The sequence below is a fragment of the Phaseolus vulgaris genome, chromosome 2 (genome assembly GCF_051622355.1).
Source record: "Phaseolus vulgaris cultivar YP4 chromosome 2, ASM5162235v1, whole genome shotgun sequence".
NCBI classification, from domain to species: domain Eukaryota; kingdom Viridiplantae; phylum Streptophyta; class Magnoliopsida; order Fabales; family Fabaceae; genus Phaseolus; species Phaseolus vulgaris.
In genome coordinates, this window is record NC_143499.1 from 48096877 (window position 1) to 48117097 (window position 20221).

Genomic DNA, 20221 nt, shown 5'->3' on the forward strand with positions numbered 1-20221 from the left:
TTATGTTTATAATAAGGCGTATAATATTTACTTATTTCTTTTTAAAAACTGGCAGTGGTAATTAAATAAACTATCTATCTCCCTCCCTCGCAATTAGTCCACTCTTAATTAGACGTATGGTTTATTTAATATATATTTGTTTAAAATTAATTATGATAAAGCGTGGTTCTTTGTTTAATGATGATGTTAAATTTGATTTTGAGGTCAAAAGTTGATTCGAGGAGGCACTAAAAGTTAGAAGTTTAGTCGGTAATAAGATATTGGTTGACTGCTTCAGAAATTGTATTTGTTTCATTTGATAAAGGAAAGGGCCACACGTGGAGTTTCAGACCAAAGACTTTAATTTTCATGGCATCTGCAACTCAAGTACTTGTTGGGTCCTGAACGTGAAGCAGTTCAAATGGGCTTTCAATGGAGGTAGCAAAAGGGTTTTAAAGTGGAAACAATTAGAAAAAGGTTTAGCTGAGAGAAGTTTAGTGTAATGTTCTAGCAATCACAGGAAATTTTACACTAATTATGTATACAGAATTCTTTTATGGATGACCATAGAAGTTGTTGTTATATATGAACTCAAAATACAAATCATATTTGCAAAGAGTGGTTTTTGATTTGAAAATGATTTTGACATGGTGGAGTTAGTTAATTATGTAATTTTGGGTGATGGATGGATATAGTATAGGGAAAGAGGAGTATAAAAGAAAGGTAGATGAAAGAAGAAAGAAGCAGAAGGGAAATGATATGAGTATGTGGTGGATTGGACATAATGGATCACATGGGTGCGTGCGAAATTGCCGGAGGCTGCACAGCACTCAGCTCCCATTTTCACAAACAGATGGTTGGAGGGAAACATCCCTCATAACAATAGGCCATACAGTACTATTTAGCATTTACTACTTTCTACTTTGCAGCATTCTCTTTCTATCTATCTCTGTCTTGTTGAGTTGTTGGTATTAAGTGTTGTTGTCCCATCCAAATGTGCATGTTTTGCCTCTGTCCCTTGTGAGTGTTGTGTTGTGTTGTATTGTGTGTGTGTGAAAATATATAGAGGAGAAGAGATGAGAGTGTGGTGGTAAAAAAGTGTGTTAAATGTCCAAGAGATGAGAATATGCAGTCCCCATCTGACAGCTCTGAGAGTCTCACATTTGGGAGGCAGTGGCACCACTTCTTCTTTTTGTTTTCTGTGATTGGGGGTAGCAGCCTTCATAATGCAGTGTTGTTGTGTTCTGCTTCATTACTTTCTTCTCTCACTGCCCCAAAATCCCTTTAGACCATATAATGCCACGTAAAATATTCAACATCTTCAATTCAAACATTCTTGCATGTCTCTCTTCTCCTTCTTTCTTTCTTTCTTTCTTTTGCATGACATGATGTCAACCCACCTTTGCTTTCACATTCCCACAACTTTCCCACAATGCCTACATATGTTATCTGCAATTCCCACCACTTTCATCTGCAAATCTACATATACCTCATAACAGTAATTCTACAAACCTATACTTACATATATATATATTCACTCACCTCCCTTTACTTTATATAAGTTTTATCCAATTTCATGTGTTATATATACACACAGACAAAGGAAATCTTTTACTAATTACTGTTACATTGAAATCTTTTATATTGTATTGAAAATGGGATTTTCTTTATTGATTTTTCCACTGCACTTTGTTTGACACATTACTGTACTACTGATGTTTGAAACACTGATTTTTAAAAATATTAAATGGTGAATAGTTAAAATGTAAATTCATTTTAATCACTCACTTTAGTGTTCGAGAGAAGAAAAGTTATAAAGATGTAAGAAAGAAAAATAAAATAAAAAATCTCTTTTTTTATTTAATAGGGTAAAAGCAATGAAAAGACAAAAGGTACGTATTAGTTAATAGAGTTATATAAGAGACAAATATACTAGTGACTATATTAAGAGTAATTTTAGAAGTAGACATGTTTTTTTTTTTTATGTTCTCTAAAAAATAAAGAAATATATAGTGGTTTATTCAAATAAATAATTTCATAGACATTTTTGCATAAATAAAATATGTAATTTTGGTATGAAGTGCATGCTGACAATTTAATTCATGCAACAATATATTCCTCTTAAATTATTTTAAAGTTATTAAATTGTTTGAAAATTAGAAATATAGAATATTATTTAAAAAATTACTTCAATTCGTAATTTTTTCACATCCAAAAAATTAAGTTGTGTAAAACAAATATAATTTAATGGAATGGTTAAAAAAAAAAGAAATTGTTAGTGTGAATTATATTGATGTGACAGTGGTGTAGGTTTGCATCAGGTGGGAAGTGAGTTTTGATGGTTGGTTTAAAGGGAACATGGTGGTTGATTGGGGTGGGACCTTGCTTCTCAATTCAGCATCTTTCTTGGGGCACCACCAAATTGACATGGATCAACCACATCACATGATCAATTCTAAAACATCTCACCTTCTATGAATGCCTTTAATTTATTCTATGGAAGGAAATAATCAAATATATTTCTACAACATATAAATTATCTTAGTAAAGATCATCTATATATTTATTTTGATTAATTATAATATAATTAAAAATTCATTAGTAGCAATTTAATTATTTTTTTCATTGCTAGTGTGAAAATATAATTTTACAACATATATATTACATCCAATTTTCTAGAGTACATTGTGTGGCAGCTTCAGTTTTATAATTATGATAGCATATTCTATATAAGTTTTTTTATGATGAATTTAGTATACCTCTATTTTTATAAATGTTTTTATATTTATCATTTTACACCAAAAAATGCTTAGAATTGGAGGATAGTTGTTCACGATAGACTATATTTATAGCATTTGTAAATCACTCTTAGATCATATTTAATTTTATGAAAATAGCATCACAATTGGACATAAATAATATTTTTTTATATAATAAATTGTCGTCTATAAACTTTTTTTTAATGTTTATTATAGATTTTTATATTGGTTTTGGAATCAACATAAAAAAAATTATCATTTTGTATGTTACCTAAAATAAAATTTAGTGTTATAAAATGATTATAAAAATAATTTTTTTTATTATCATTTATAGACTTAACTTTCATGCAAAGGAACATTTCTAATGTAAAAAATAATCGGGTGGTTATTGTGTTTATGTTTCTTAGAGAATAGAAAATCTCAAATTCCATTCTCTTTCAAAAAAAATCTCATATTCCTTTTTCGTTGAACTTTACAATTTTTAAGGTTACAGAAGTATGAATGTTGAATTCGTGTGACATTATGCTAAAATAAAGCACTAATTTAAAATTTTACCAAATTCAAGATTAGCCAGTCATCTAGTCTAAATTCAAACTTGAACTTAGGATTCTTTTTTAGTAAACTTTTTCATCACTATTGCATTTTGCAAAAATTCAAAGAGTATATGAAAATCACTACGATTTTTGGTCCAATGAACAAAACAAAAAAAGTTAAGACAAAATCAAATATCTAACGATAATGAAGTTGAAGCCACACCACATATGTATTCAGTTTTTGGTTAAATAAAACAAATATGTTCTCTGCCTAAAGAAGGCCACACACAACTCAGATTATACTTCAGCACAAATTTGAATATGAGCTTAACGCGCTTTCAACGCATTATTTCCACGCTGGAAACTTTACTAATTCCTTACATACACCTTTGAATTTTAACTTCTTTTTTTTGTTAAGAAAGAGTCTATAAATTTGATCTGTTTTGAAACTTTAATTTCTCAACTTCGATTTCTTGGGGGTTGGGGGCATGTGGAATGCAATTTTTATATTTCATATATCGAAACAAAACAGAATTAAATATCTATTTCTAGTACACTTGGCACCACCCCCATAAATAGTAAATAGCAAAAAACAGAAGCTTTGCTCACCAGATTCCCCTTTTTCCTCCCATCACAAAGTTTAAACTTTAGCCAAAAAGGTAAACATTATATGAATTCAACACAACAAAGACTACATATACAATCGTAGCTTGATTTCTCCCAGTTATTATATATTTGAAAAAAAATCAATTTTTTTTTTAATTTTATTTGTATCCAACAAATTTTAGTTATCTATATGGATAAACAGTGGTTTTAATAGTTACTAAATCTGGTTCTAATAGTTTTATTCTTTTCTTCAAATATTTTTTTTTTTGGTGTTCGATTTAAATAGATCTTTAACGTTTAAGTAAATACTCTGTTAATGTTAAAAAGTGTATATTGTAAAACTGATCAAAATGTATCTTACATCTTTTTATATTATAGGTATTCATCTTCCTCTTTACATTAAAAAAAAAATATGAAAAGAAGGGTGGAGATCTAGAGAAATTGTCTAAGCAGCAGGGTTTATAGAGCCAGCTGCTTGCTACATACTCACAGCTCATCTTGGGATTCAGGAAAAGGAATATCTCATAATTCTCATCAACATGGGAAATCTATGCCTGAAATAAACCTTCCTTAATTACTGCTTCATCACCAAACCTTGCAATTAACTAATATAAGATCTATGTACTTTTTCATTCAACATTACTTGCATCATCTTTTCTCTCTGAATAAGGCTGATTTTCATTCCTCACTTTGGAAGTTTTGCTATCCAAGAAGATTGCATCTTGCCAAAACTATGAAACAAAAGAGTAGCACTTGGAATTAGAGACCCACACGCTTGTCATAACCCACGTGGGGGCGCTTTGCTGCACATGCTCATTAGACATTGTTTGCATCACTCACAAGATTCATCATTTTTCTCAACTTTCTAGACTACCCAAATCAATAAGTTCTTTCCTCACTAAGTTCTTTGCTCGTTTCATGATCGAAATCTCAAACACAAACGAAAAAAATATGATTAAATTATAATATATTGGTCATGTTTAGATCTGACTTCAATTCTATGGAATCAATGAATAGAATAGACAATATTTCTTACTTATACGTTTAATTTGTCCATGAAAACCTTAGATTTTACCTTATATTTCATGTTTTTGGCTTCTAATAATTGACCCCCTACTGTGTATGTATAGTGTAGAGTACTTTTCATATACAGTACCATTTATGATCAAACCAACTGTATATTAATGTGAGTGCCCTTTTCCATTTCATCCTATCAGCATTTCCCAGCTTGATCACTGATTTTGATAATTTTGACTGTGACCTGATTAGTTAGAGGTGTTAATTAGTGATTGATTTATACCTTGCCCCGGAGAAAAAGTCAGAAGCAAACAAAACCGTGGATTCCATGTAGCAATGTATGGTGGTTTTTGCTTAAAAGAGATTTAGGTGTTGTACAAAATCCAATGCTACAGGGTTAAGCATATATTCCATAAACTTTATTAGATAATTATCTCTTAATTAAGTTTTGTGGTTAAGAGAATTTGATCCCCACCCTACAAACTAACTGGTGGTCTTGCAACTTGCAAATCAATGTTTTTCTGGGACCAAATTATCCATGATGTAGAAATATGCAGTAAAGTTTATAGTTGTTCAAAGCTGAGCAGGTCCTTTTAAATTAATATTTATAGTGGTGGTGGCGTCAAATGATAGAAAGAGTGAAGCAATCAGCATCCATTACAACAATGGAGCATTGCAAACATTATCTCTAATGTTGTCCTTTAGTGTTGTCAAACTAGATATATTAATGCAGGAACTAGGGAGCATTTTCACAAGGGGTGTATAGAAATTCAACCGCAATACAATATGGGAAATGATTATAGCTAGATATGGTTGGATTCTTGGGGGTTAATTTTTTTTGCATTGTTCTGTGCTAGACACATTAGCTGATATGGATTGCATGTTTGAATATGGAAATCAATCGTAAGAGTCATTAAAAAATCATTATTGCTGAATACCATGAGACCATAAAAAACTCATAATCACTTCCTCCACCAAAATAAAGACACAGACCAAAAATCAGCTTCCAATGCACAAATTAATCACTTTCGTTAGTGATTCTTGCTTGTCATTTAAAAGCTCTGACATGTTCCTGCAGAATCCCATTAATGCCGGAACTGAATATATATTGTCCATTTTCACGTCCATTTTCATTTCACAATGATAAGGTTAGAAAAGCTATCTAAATGTTTTAAACCGTGACACAATTACACAGATTCATCAATCTGCTATATCAGATTGAGTTATTACGAGATTCAGACATCCCTCTTAAATAATTTGTCTGTATTAGACACATGTACTGCAACACCATATTTATAAAACACTCGTAAATCACGTATCAGTTCCCGTATCAATATTTATGTTACATATTAAAATTTGGATGGCTGCAGAATTCTATATTTCTATTGATGAAAACTACATAATGATTAATAATTAGTGTTGAGACTATAGCTTGAAAAAGAGTTGTGAATTGAAAAGTAATATTGTGGTGGCATGATGCTCTCACCAAGTTGTTTATCTGCAGTCCCCACTTGCATTAACTACAAGTATGGCCAACATGCCCTGAAATCAACAATTGTATAACGTGATCCACTTCAATTTGAAAATCAAATTAGCACTTAACACAAGCTAAACCAATGGTGCAATATATAATATCAAGTATCACATATTCACAATACATGGTATAATAATACATGAAGCTCACTTTTCTTTCATATGTAACCTCCACTCATGAAATGTCTACAATGCTCAAGCTGGGTGCTTCATTTTCTTCTTTCTAATTTACTCATTAAACTGCTGTTATAAATATTCAAAAGATATAATAATATACAACTGTATCTATCTTTAAACTTGAACCATTTTTTTATTATAGAACAACTTTTCGAACCATCAATGCTGTTAAATTTGCTAGAAGCCCGAAACCCTGAAATCTGCCACAGATCGCTCTGTTGTTCAGATCTCGTTTTTTAGCAAGATTCTTGTTGAAGAGCAAGTGTGAATTTGAAGTTTATATTTATTAGATTTGACAAATTGGACAGTGTATAAATTAAAAAATTACAAATTTAGTACTTTAGATTTTGTTAGTCTAGTGTAATATTAAATTCATCTGTGTAATTTATTCAAAACTCATTAGTACAAATCATTCAGTATTTCACCTGCTTTGTATTTCCAACGTTAATAACTCTAGCTTATTTATTAGCATGTTTATTTTTTAAACCTCTATTTTTTATATTTAGGAAATTCAAATAAATATATATATATATATATATATATATATGTGTGTGTGTGTATATTCTAGATTGTGATTTTAGAATGTGTCTAAATTCAGAAAAAATATTCTAGAATACATAATACAGAATATATTTATTAATTTTAAAAAAAAAATATTTATTATTTTGTTATTATTGTAGGCAGAGATATAATCGCTAAACATATATCGATGACGTCAGGGATAGGGAACATGCCAAATTTGAAATAAATTAACTGTTAAAATCTTAAATAAACACACTTAAATTTGTAATGATTTTTGTATCTCTCCCTCATTCAAGATCAAATCACCTTTGAAATAAAGAAAAATATATGAAATTTGAACACATTGCCAAATGGCCCAAATCCAATCCACCAGCCCAGTACTGTACTAAAAAATGAGGATCCAATTCAGACTGCTTCTTCCTACACCTTTATACATTCTTTAGCCGGCTGCTTCTTCCTGCACCTCCATACCTTCTTGTACCACCCCCATAAATTTTTCTTATTCCAAAAATACCCTTTTCAATATTTCGGATTATATAATCTGGAAGTCATTTTTTAGATTCAAAATTAGCTTCCGGATTATGTAATCTGGAAGTCTTTTGTGATTAGCTTCCGGATTACATAATCCAGAAGTCTTTTCTATACATAAGATTAGCTTCCGGATTATGTAATCCGGAAGTCTTTTTTTTCGATGTGTTATTAGCTTTCGGATTACATAATCCGGAAGTCTTTTCTAAATATGAAATTGACTTCCGAATTATGTAATCTGGAATTTATCCGGATTACATAATCCATAGGCTTATTATTTCAAATCCAAGGGGGTGAAAAAAAAGGATAAAATGGTATTTTCATATTTAGTATGGGGTGGCACAAGAAGGTATGGAGGTGTAGGAAGAAAGAGTCTCTTTAGCCACCTCCATACTAAATACTAAAATATTTTTTTATTCTTCTCTAAAAAATATATTAACCTTTAAAATCTCAAGTTCTTTATATTTTGGATTTCATAATGCAAAAGATTCTTCTGACAAAACTGTCCGCTGAATTTATAGAATCCAGAATTTTATTTTTTTTAATTACATAATTCAAAAATTAATTTTAAATTTGAAAATAGTTTTTTTAAAAAATGGTTTTCTGGATTACATAATATAAAAAAAATATTTTGGATTTGAGAGTAATTATGTAATCCGAATATATTATGGATTATTAGAAATTAATCTTATATTAAAAAATATTTTCAGATTATGTAATTCAGAAATTAAATATAAATTTTTTTAAAAAAACTTTTGAATTATATAATTCATAAGCTGATTATGAATATAAAAAAAAACTTTAATATTACATGAATTCTGAAATATAAACTACACTTTAATTATTTTCTTTTACAAAAGAACGTCTTTAAAATACAAAAATTTATGGAAATGACAAAAAACTGGAGGTGCAAATGAAGAAAAACTGGAAGTGTAGGAAGAAGCATACTCCAATTCACAACAAAATATTCCCCTTAGCCCAACTCACCAATAATTAGCCTCCAACATGTTTTAATATTTTCGTGAAATAAAAACCATAATTGCTATACGTTTAAACCCAACTTCTACCAAAAGATTTCTAAAAGAGATAAATAATATTAAAGCTAAAATTTATTTGCACACAAACTAATTTATATAAATTCTTAAAAGGTGATTTATGATGCACCTGGTATTAATTCCAAAAGCTTTAGATATGTACCTTAGACCTTGAAGAAATTTTTTAGCCATTGTTAAAAGAGATTCCATGGGCATTTATTTTGAGATCTTTTGTTTTCGTTTCAAAGAAAAATAAAATAAAATTGAAAAGGCGTTTGGTTGAATACTATAAAATAATTTATTTCTAATTTTAAAGTTTTTTTTTTTTCACATTGCACAGGAATATGACAACAAGACTCATCCTAAATAAAGTTAAATAATTGTAGACATAGATATGAAACACTGGTGATGGAGAACGTAAGAGAGTTTTAAAATTGAAACAAATAAAAACCAAACAAAATTTCCAAAATTTAACAAATAAAAATGAAAACTATTAATATAAAAAAAGCATAATTATAATTTGTCTTCCAATACACATATAATAAAATATTAAAGGAAATTATTACAACAAATAATTTTATCATAGAACATCATCAGACATAGTTAGATCAAACGAACGTGTTGCCTTGTCTCTCCACTTTCGGCACAAAATTGGTGGTATTATTCTGTTACTTTTTTTTATTGTTCTTTTCTTGTTTAAACACAATATTTCTTTTGCTTTATATTTTCTTTCACGGATTGGTTTTATTAATTTTTCCAAAATAGAAAAATACGCATATATTTATTTAATGCTAATATTTGTAATTTTTGCATTTAGAGATGATAGGCTGTGGACAAACTACTTCGAAAAATAAAATATTTTATCCAATTAGTTTCTATATAAATTAATTTTAACCTGTAAATGAATGAATATTTCTTTATCAACACAATTTAAATTTTGAGTTACATAGGTTACGAGTCGTTATCATTTATAAGAATTAATTCAAATTTAATCATAATATTTCTTTTTTTAACTTAAGTAAACAAATAGATATTATAATCTAAAATATAAGTAAATTTTAATTAATTTTTTGTTGTTATTAAATATTTATAATAGAATTTTCTTAATTTATATTAATATTTTTTATTGACATGACGTGAATCACATTAAAATAGGACAAAGTATTTTAATTTAAAATAAATTTTATAACAGATGGAAAGTAAGCACTAATACTGATGGGAATAGAATATAAGGTATTTTAGCTTTTTCGTACCACCAAACTGCCACCTACGTCCCTGTCTCATTGTTATGCCATCAAAATAATAACAATAAATTCATATCTTCACTTAAAAGAAAAAGTACAAAAATTATATATCTCTTTAAATAAATTTTGATAATAAATTATTATTAGTGTTCATAAGTTGTGATAAATCCATGAATAATAGACATAAATGCTAAAAGAATATATGTTTGAATTTAGAAAAAAAGAATGAAAGAGATAGAATATTTGGTTTGGCATGGTGGACTCAAATGATTTGGTTACACTTCCAATCAAAACCTGATCGCACCCAACATGCCTACAATAAAGCCTAACCATAGATAACTACTAAACAACACCAATCTTTTCAATTACTATTCATTTTTTCCTCTCTTGTCTCCACGTTTCATCAATAATAAATAATAATAATAATTATTATTATTATTATTTATGGTATTTTAAAAAGAATTAATATTATTTATATTAATATAACAATATAACATTTCCCTATAAACAGAACTTAGAATCAATCAAATAAACTTCTTTCGGAACCAAGAAAGTCCATAACTCTAATGTGAAATGCTACATTAATGTGGATGAGAGTCTTAGCCACACCTCAAAAGGAATGAGGCTGAATTATTGTGATTGGAGGAAAATGTGGTAACACGTGCCATTTAGGAATTAGTGAGGTGTGCTGTTTGGATGGTTAAGGGGATAACATGTATGGTGACATGACAAGGAGGGGTGACACATAAGCAATAGGGGTGACTTTTGTGAAGATTTAAGTAATATTATATAACTTTTTAATTTTTTTTTTAGTTTCTTATTTTAAGAAAACAAAGATAACATAGCCTCAAACATTTTTATACCAAATTTTACATATAAAATAAAATAACATCAACTTTCAATCACTCTTTGCACTCCATTTTTTCTCTTTTAAATTTCAAATTTTATATGTATGTTTGTATATTACATTTCTATCATCCTAAAGATTGAGTAAAAGAGGAAAATATAGATAAACTGTCACATATGTGTTTTCACTAATAATAACATAATAAGAATGAAATGCCTGAATTATTCGAATGTTTATTGGTTAAATTAATTCACTTTATAGTATAATGATGATAATAATAATATTTTTATTTATATAAATTACATTCTTTAATTTAAGTTTATTGTTTGTAAATTGATGAATAAAGTATCCTATACATTTACTTAATTAATTATTGTTATAATTTTTATAAAAAACTTACATGAATTATTGTTATAATTTAATAATAAATATATTTATTAATAAAACTTTACTTTTATTTGAATAATAGAAAAAATAAACACATCACAGATATCGATTTTATTTAGTGTCTAAAAATCTATTACTTTAAATATATATTATAATTTTATATGAGATTTATAAATTTATCATATATAAATTTACTTTTACATAATTTATGTGCACATTGCATTAAATTTTTTGTTATTTGAAATGTATGTACAAACAATACCACAATCATAAAATATGAACATCCCCTCTATCAAAGGTAATTATTGTATCTTACTTGTCTTTTGTGAATTTACTAAAATTAATCAATTATAATAGTACATGAGGGATGAGACCAATACATGTGTCCCTTATTTATGAAACTATCAAGCTACAAATATTGCAAAACTATTTAGGTAACATAATCAACTATTGCTTCAACCTTAGTATTATTAAAAAGCAAACGATGAATCAAAATTAATAAGTTGTTACAATATTACATAACATTTCCATTGAAATGCATCATATGCTCGAGTTAAAAAAATTTAAGAACCAACAATAAACCTTTAAATATACACATGTAAAGAAAGAAAAATGATGCTTAAAAGAAACACACCTTCAATGCTCTCTCACATGTTTATTCTGATACATTTATCTTGTGGACCTAATATATCTCATATTCAAATCTCTTTATCCATTGGGATTTTATTTATTTTATATTTTGATCTCTATCTTTTAGAACTAGTCCTTAAAATATGTATCTTATATATTCTAACATCTTTAACTTTTTCCCACCTAATTTATCTCATATTCTAATATTTTCATTTATCTTGTATTTTTTTTCTTAATTGACTGTTATTATTTTAATTAATCATTAAAAATATTTGGAGGGTCAATCTCTATAAGAAAAATTTGAGAGACACAACTTTCCTTCGGTCCATGTAAGGTTCGCTATATGAATGTAAGTCACAATAATGATGTTCACATTCACATGCAAAGTGGACATTAGGAGAAAGTAAAAAATAACAAATATATATTGAATGAGATAATTTTTAATTGAAAATTTAGAAATGATGAATGTAAATTAACACATAACAGCATTATAGTTTGAAATTTTAATGCCAGTAAACTGGATAAAGAAGAGAACAAGATAAAAAAAAGTTAAAAGTTAAAAATTAATTAAACATAAATATAAATATGATTTTATTTGTTATTGTTTTTTTATTTATCATTAAAAAAAACATAATCAATTGCGAATAGAAAAACACTTAAAAACACGTTTTTTAACAGCATAAGGGATTGTGTGGTCTATGTAATGAATTATACATTATTTACACATTTGTTAGGACACATGGACAAAAGTCTCTCATTGCCTTCTTTCTTTGGCATATTTACTTATTGATACCACCATTCATCTCCCTTTTTCTATGCAAATTGGAACCACCCTTTTCCATACTTTCAAGCATACCAAAAGTAAACATAAACCTACCCTTATATTACTCTTTGAAGCTTAGGGTGATTTCTAATTAGTGAAAACAAAAATCTTTGGATTAATAACAGTGTCTAAGGAGATTTTGTCCCTCTTTGTTCCTCTTTGTCCTTATTTAAAAATTATAAAAATTTAACTTTTAAAAACTACTTATATTATTAATCAATGAACTAGATTCCAAAGTTTGTTTATAAAAAAAGTAAAGCTTTACACCAAATCTGTAGGATTGGGGCCAAATTTGGTATTTTCACTCAACCCTAATGAAATTAATTTATTTGTTGGTTTATTTAACCATTATATTATCTAATCTAATCTTGTATTTGAAGCTGAGAGACAGATCTAGAATAATTTTTGTGTTGTTTTTTATTTTTTACTGTGTTTAATAGTATTTGATGTATATGTATGTGTAGCTGTTGTGTGTGTCTGTCTGATTTCATTTCACCTCTCTTTCCTAACCCCCCAAGGCCACGCTAGTGTCACTTTCCCACAATGTGCACCAATAACAACAATCTCTCACTTCCCCACTAAAATCTAATCTGGGTTTCATTCTTCAGAGGACAAAGTTTCCGACTTTGCGGGATTCGGCTTGTTCCACTGCTGTCATGGGCAAGGTCGCGGTGGGAGCTGCAGTTGTCTGCGCCGCCGCCGTTTGCGCCGCGGCGGCGCTGGTGGTGCGCCACCGCATGATTAGTTCCCGCAAGTGGAGTCGCGCCATAGCGATATTGAAGGAGTTCGAGGAAAAGAGTGGGACCCCACTTGCAAAGCTTAGACAAGTGGCTGATGCCATGGATGTCGAGATGCACGCAGGTCTCGCATCTGAAGGTGGTAGCAAGCTTAACATGTTGATCAGTTTCGTCGATAATCTCCCTACTGGGTTCGTAGATTTATCCTTTCTCTTTTCCTTTTTCCCATCTGTTAGCACTTTGATACTGATATTAATAAAATATGTATTTTTGTCTCTTTCTCTAATTTTTTTTTTTTCAAAATAAAGTTTTTAATAGAAAGAGTTTGAGGCACTTGAGGATCAGGATGTCCCGGATTTGTTGACTGTCTATTTGTCTTGCTCTCTGGAACATTGATCTTGTTGTTTTATTTGACTTTTTAAATGGATTTTTGGTTAATCAATCTATTTCCTTTTCCCTTTTTTTTATGTTTTTTTTATCTGCTTGTTGTTTATTTTACGTTCTGAATTCTGATATGGTGAACTGGCAAATTTGGATCAGTGGTGTATTAGTTCATTCATTATATACCTTTTTGCCCCTTTTTTAACCTTTTTTTTTATGTAATTCAGTAGGTGTTATATGCATTATCTCCGTTATGATCGTATTTTGGTATTATTGGAATGTTAAGAGAAAATATTAGAGCTTTTTTGTTTATTGTAAATCCGGGGTTTTGAAACTCGAACGTGATTTGTCATAATGGTTCAGAATGATACTGCTTTTTAGCAGTTCAGAATTTACGCGATTAAATTGGAGGAGCTTACCAAGATATCATTCATGGTAGTAAGATAAACCATTAACAATTGGATAGCACTTACTAAGTACTATCCAATTGTTAATGGTTTATTACTAAACCATTTGATTGTTTATATTCCGGTTTGAAGAATCTGCATTCATGATGCTGAGAGAGAAATATGAACCAGTTATTCTTAAAGATTTCTTCTGAGTTGATTCATTGTCCACTATATCCATTATTTACAGGGATGAGGAAGGACTCTATTATGCACTGGACCTTGGTGGCACAAACTTCCGCGTCCTTCGTGTACATCTGGGTGGGAAAGACAAAGGTGTTATTGGCCAGGAGTTTGCAGAAGTTTCAATTCCTCCACAATTGATGACTGGTACTTCAGAGGTAAGTGTGTTATGGGAAAATCTATTAGAGTATTAAGCCTTGCTACACTTTGATACATGCTCATTATGTTGTTACAGGCATTATTTGATTTTATAGCATCAGCTCTTGCCAAGTTTGTTGCTGCAGAACCAGAAGGTTTTCATCCTCCCCCTGGCAGACAAAGAGAACTGGGTTTTACATTCTCATTCCCAGTGAGGCAAACATCAATTTCATCTGGGACTCTAATTAAGTGGACTAAAGGTTTTAATATTGAAGATACGGTAATTCTTGTTGCCTTCATTGTATTCAAGTAGTACAATATTTACCTCATGATAGTGAACTCTTTTAATAGATTTCTTGTTGTTTCTCTGATATTCTCTGACTGAGCATGGTAATCTGACAGTCTCTCCTTCATGGTTTGTTTGTAGGTTGGTGAAGATGTGGTAGGAGAACTAACCAAGTCCATGGAAAAAATTGGGCTGGATATGCGAATTGCTGCTCTAGTCAGTCTCACTCTTCTCTCTTTAGTATTATTTTTATGGCTAGGATTTGAGCATGACGATTTCCAGTTTGTGTCTGATGGAGTTTTTGAGTTATAAAATTTTATTATGTCAGTTTTTATTTATTTCAAGTCATTCTTGGTGGTTTGATATATTAAACTGGAAATGAAACTTAACTTGCTGATTTGATCTAGGTTAATGATACCATTGGAACATTAGCTGGAGGCAGATTCTACAATCAGGATGTAATTGCTGCTGTGATTCTTGGTACTGGGACAAATGCAGCATATGTAGAACGTGCACATGCTATTCCAAAATGGCACGGCCTTATACCAAAATCAGGAGATATGGTAAGTAGGTTATGAATGTGTGAGATTTAATTTCTTGTGAAAGAGTTGTCTTTACCTGTTTACTATCTGGTGCCAAAGCATGCTCTGATTATTTCTAAATGTTATAGGTTATAAACATGGAGTGGGGCAATTTCCGATCATCATATCTTTCCCTTACAGAATATGATCTAGCTCTTGATGCTGAGAGTTTAAACCCTGGAGAACAGGTAACAATCTTCTACAGTGTCCATTTTTATAATTAACTAGTGCATCTCTAACATTATTCCACTATTATTCACAGATTTTTGAGAAATTGATTTCGGGCATGTATTTGGGGGAGATTGTTAGGAGAGCTTTGCTGAAGATGGCCGAAGAAGCTGACTTTTTTGGAGATACTGTTCCACCCAAATTGAAAGTTCCTTTCATACTTAGGTATGATAATTTATACCAGCAATCGTAGTTGTTAATAGTGCACTGGTGTAGCAGTGGCCACAGGCTGCTATTTTAGACTCAAGCATTTTTGTGTTGTGGGAGTCATGGCTGTGAATATGGATTGCGGTCTCTCTCTATTTTTGGGTCACTGGTTCTATTTTTGGGTCTGTGTGTGTGTATTTCAGTCTTATTTCGAGAGATAGAGAGAGACCCACTATGTTGCTGTCACGAGAAGTTCAGAATGAGATCAATCAGCAATGCTAGCAAAGTGCACCTTTGTTTCTGTCAAATCAACCATACTAGTCAGTTCTGGTGTTGTTTCCAACTTTCCAGTGAACCCTTATCTTGTTCTTTCCTTCTGCTCTGTACTCTCCTATGGAGCTCCCTGTGTTCTGTCTAACAGACCAACATAGGTCCTTCATTTCACTTCTCTGTCCCTTCTTTCCTCTGGTCTTCTTAGTGCTGTTTGTGTAACATGATAGGATATGGAATGATAGGATAAGAGTGTGTGAATTACTTATTAAGCACTTACTGAATGATTTGCTTATGTCTAAGTTATTTTGATAACCAAAGGGAAAAAAATAAGGTTAAATTGTTTTCATATTAGTAAGTTATTTTGAAGAGCTTATTGAAATAAACCAAAAATAGCTTATGGACAGACCATAAACCATTTTCATCTGCTCTTCCAAACACTTACATAAGTGCTTATGTCATAAGACAAATAGAAAGAAGTTGTAAATAAGCTTTTTCAAAAACACCATGATCTGAATCCAATAAGCTCTTGTCCTATCCTGTCTTTGGTAGACACAGAATAACAATTAAATAGTATTATCATCTCTTTGGTAACACAAAATAACAATTAAACAGTATTATCATCTCTTTGGTAGACACAGAATAACAATTAAATAGTATTAGCACCAAATAGTGGCATGTGATAGAAGTCATAATAAATGACAAAATTACCCTTGTGATACAATTGCATATCATTTTTTAGAAGTTAACTTTGATAGTTTTATGTAATATTTAAATTATAAAAAACATACGAGCAACAAAAAAATTACATACTTTTAATTAAGTTATTTCTCTCTATACATATATAGTTTTAATAAGGAGGCATTGAATTGTAAAACTATTATTTTTAAATCATGTATTGAATTTGAAGTTATAAATAAATTATGTAAAGTAGCAAAATAATTTTAACTAAAAGAGTATAACACGTAATGTAAATATTTTATACCCTTGGAAATTTCATTCCCATTTTAAAATGACAAGGGGAATATGGATGTGATGATAACTTGATTCGTGAACTGCCACTGATTAAAGGAGCACAAGTGATGCAGTGAGAGAGTGCAAAGAAAACACAGTAAGGGGACAAGTGTGCGGAGCGAACTTAAGTGGAAAATATTTTAATCTTATCCTGTTAGCTTCCAACATAGCATTCATCACAAGATAAACTTCAACTGTTGAAAAAAATGGGATAGGATAAGGTGATAAGGTTGTCTTATCATATCTAAGTGTCTCACAAAACAAATGGATTAAGATAGGATGTACTTTGCTTATTTTATCATATCTTCCTTACCATGGTCACCACCTATCCCTTACTGTTAATTAGTTTCGTCTCCATCACTGTTCTGTCTCTTTTTTTTTGTTCTTTGACTTGTGTGCTTAGCTTAAAACTACAATTTTTTACAACTTAATTATTGGTATATATTTTTTAATGTTCAAGTATATGACTAGTATAAATTATATAACTTATATTTATAACCTTCAAAATTGTGGTCATTCCATTATGTGCTATCCAGCCATTTCGGTTATAGGGTCTGGCTGGCTGCTTCGCCCCACTATCTGGAATGGATTACTGCCACCAAGCAGTCACTTTTTTTTTTGTCTTGGATGATACCTGTCAATATTGGTCCATGTTTATTTGGAGTATTTTTTTTACTGCATATCTACATGCCAATAATGATTCTGATGCTTAGCCTAGTTGTTTAATTGCATGAATTACACAGAAACCTGAGCAAATTAAGATGCATGCTCTGTTTAGACTTTTTGTGTGGACCACTTTTGATAAAGTGTTGTTCCCCCACTTTTCTACTTAAACCTCATTTCTCAAGATTGCTTTATAGTTGTTCTGTTGTTAATCTATGGCCAAGGTCACTCCATTAACTAACCTGTGCATCAATTCTTTTTGGAACTTGTAAATGAAGTCAAGAATGCTGCCATACAAGATTGCGTTGTCATTGCCTCTTTTGGGGTTTGCTTGGTAGTTGGTAGGAGATATGGGGATAAGAGAAAAGGTGAAAGTGGTGGGGAAAGATTTAGTACTGTTTCTTTATGCCGTGTAAATGGGGATAAGAGAATATTAAAACACTTTCATTTATTCTGTTAAAAGCGTGGATGTAGATGAAAATATCTTTTACTGATAAATGATAATATTGTTCACTATGTATAAGCTTAAGATAGAAGAACCAGTAAGAATTTTTTTGTGGCATTATTGGCATTACCCTTTTCATCCAAAAGTGTGACGAAAGATTTTGCTGAGTGGAGTGGAAATGATAGTCTGTTCATTTTCAACTGTTTCTCTGTGTGCTCATACCAATCAATCTTCATAAACTGTATTCACTTCTCATATTCGCTTTCATTCCCTTGAGTACACTGCTTAGACTACCTGTTTCCCCTTGTTGAATTGCAACATATATTCACTTTTGGAGTTTTGACATCATTTTAATCAGGACACCTGACATGTCAGCCATGCACCACGACACAACTTCTGATCTGAAAGTGGTTGGAAACAAATTAAAGGATATATTAGAGGTATGCAAGCTCTTCTGCTCACGTTGAAATACTGCTATATGTCTCACATCATTCTATAAATTGTTTTTCTTGGATGTGAGGGGCCAGAACTTAGAATGATGATAAGATAAACTAAACTACCTATTCGTTGTGACCTGTCTTTCAAAATAAAAAGCATTCTGAATATGTTTAAGGGCTATAAAAGTTGGTGCTTCTAATACCCCTCATTTTGTCAGATCTCGAACACATCTCTAAAAATGAGGAAGATTGTTGTGGCACTATGTGACATTGTTGCTACTCGCGGGGCCCGCCTTGCTGCCGCTGGTATTTTGGGCATCCTCAAGAAACTAGGAAGAGACACAGTTAAGGTTGGGGAGAAGCAAAAGTCGGTGATTGCATTGGATGGAGGATTGTTTGAACACTATGCTAAATTCAGAGAATGCCTGGAGAGTACACTGAAGGAATTGCTGGGAGAGGAGGCTGCTGAGACCATTGTCATTGAGCATGCTAATGATGGCTCAGGCATTGGTGCAGCCCTTCTGGCAGCTTCTCACTCCCAGTATTTGGGAGTGGAGGAGTCTTAAATTATTGCCAAGGGAATGTAATACTAGTTTCATTTTTTGCCTAGGTAAAATAGATCAACACATTGAAGAAATGATGCCTTGGAGATCATATCCATAGGAGGGCTTTCTCTTCTTACTGGGGCATTCATTATTTTGGTTCCGGGTTTGTTTCTCCTTCGTTAAGGAATAATATCAAAGATATAAACTTAATCTTGAGTGACTAGTCTCACCTTTTGCGGAATGTAGCCAACGAGAATAAATCAGGACTTCATGCATTCACAAGCCTAAATGCTTTTTTATTCAAAGCATTCTGAGTTATCAGTGAAGACTCAGGAGTTGTTGCTGTTGCTGTTACTATTGTTATACTATTTTATCATCATCTTGTATGAAACACGCGAGGTATTACAATTTTATTATCAGTGATTTACCTTCCTTGGATTTGTTTTTCTCTTTTTCTTGTTCATGAGAAAAGTAAACATGTTTCTATCAGGCCATTTATGAAAATACATAAATATCAGACTTCAAACTTAGTTTTGAAAAATTATACAAAGTATGCTAAGTATATCAATTTAGTATATACAATGGTTGACACGACACTGGCTGGTTGTCTATCATATCTATAAATTAATTTTCCTGGTGTCTCTGAAATTAGATCAATTTTTAGGAAATTGTTTTGCACCCTTGTAATTTGAAGCTGCAACACATATGTATTGAAATTCTAATTTTACCTTTTGAAGATTATATTTTGGATTTTTACAATTTGGAATATATCATTTATGATTTTTTAATCTTTTTTATTCTTTGTAAGTTACTTAATAAAAAATATATTTTTTAGACAAATATAATTTCTTTTAACACAAAAACATTAAAAGTAACAATATTCACATAAATAAAAAAAAAGTGAGAATATCATGTATTGATTATTAGAATTTGTTGTAGGATATATTTTTCAATTTTAAAATGTAAAACCTAAATACACAAGAAAACTATATAAAAACTATGCTGGTATTGCCTGTCCCATACAACATGTGCACGTTTAATATAAACGCTCCGCTTGAAATGTCATTGATTAATTGCAATGCAGTCTAGGTTTTGTTCCAT

General features: G+C 30.6%; 1 protein-coding gene across 1 annotated transcript; it reads left to right on the forward strand.

Moving 5' to 3' along the window:
• The first annotated feature begins 12982 nt into the window (after positions 1-12982).
• On the forward strand, positions 12983-19552 carry LOC137812829 (hexokinase-1). The gene is made up of 9 exons (XM_068615051.2): positions 12983-13547; positions 14374-14524; positions 14602-14784; positions 14932-15006; positions 15198-15353; positions 15461-15559; positions 15634-15764; positions 18497-18578; positions 18794-19552. Exons 1-9 carry the CDS (start codon positions 13276-13278, stop codon positions 19139-19141), a joined length of 1497 nt encoding a protein of 498 aa, XP_068471152.1. The 5' UTR covers positions 12983-13275; the 3' UTR covers positions 19142-19552.
• Positions 19553-20221: the final 669 nt, after the last annotated feature.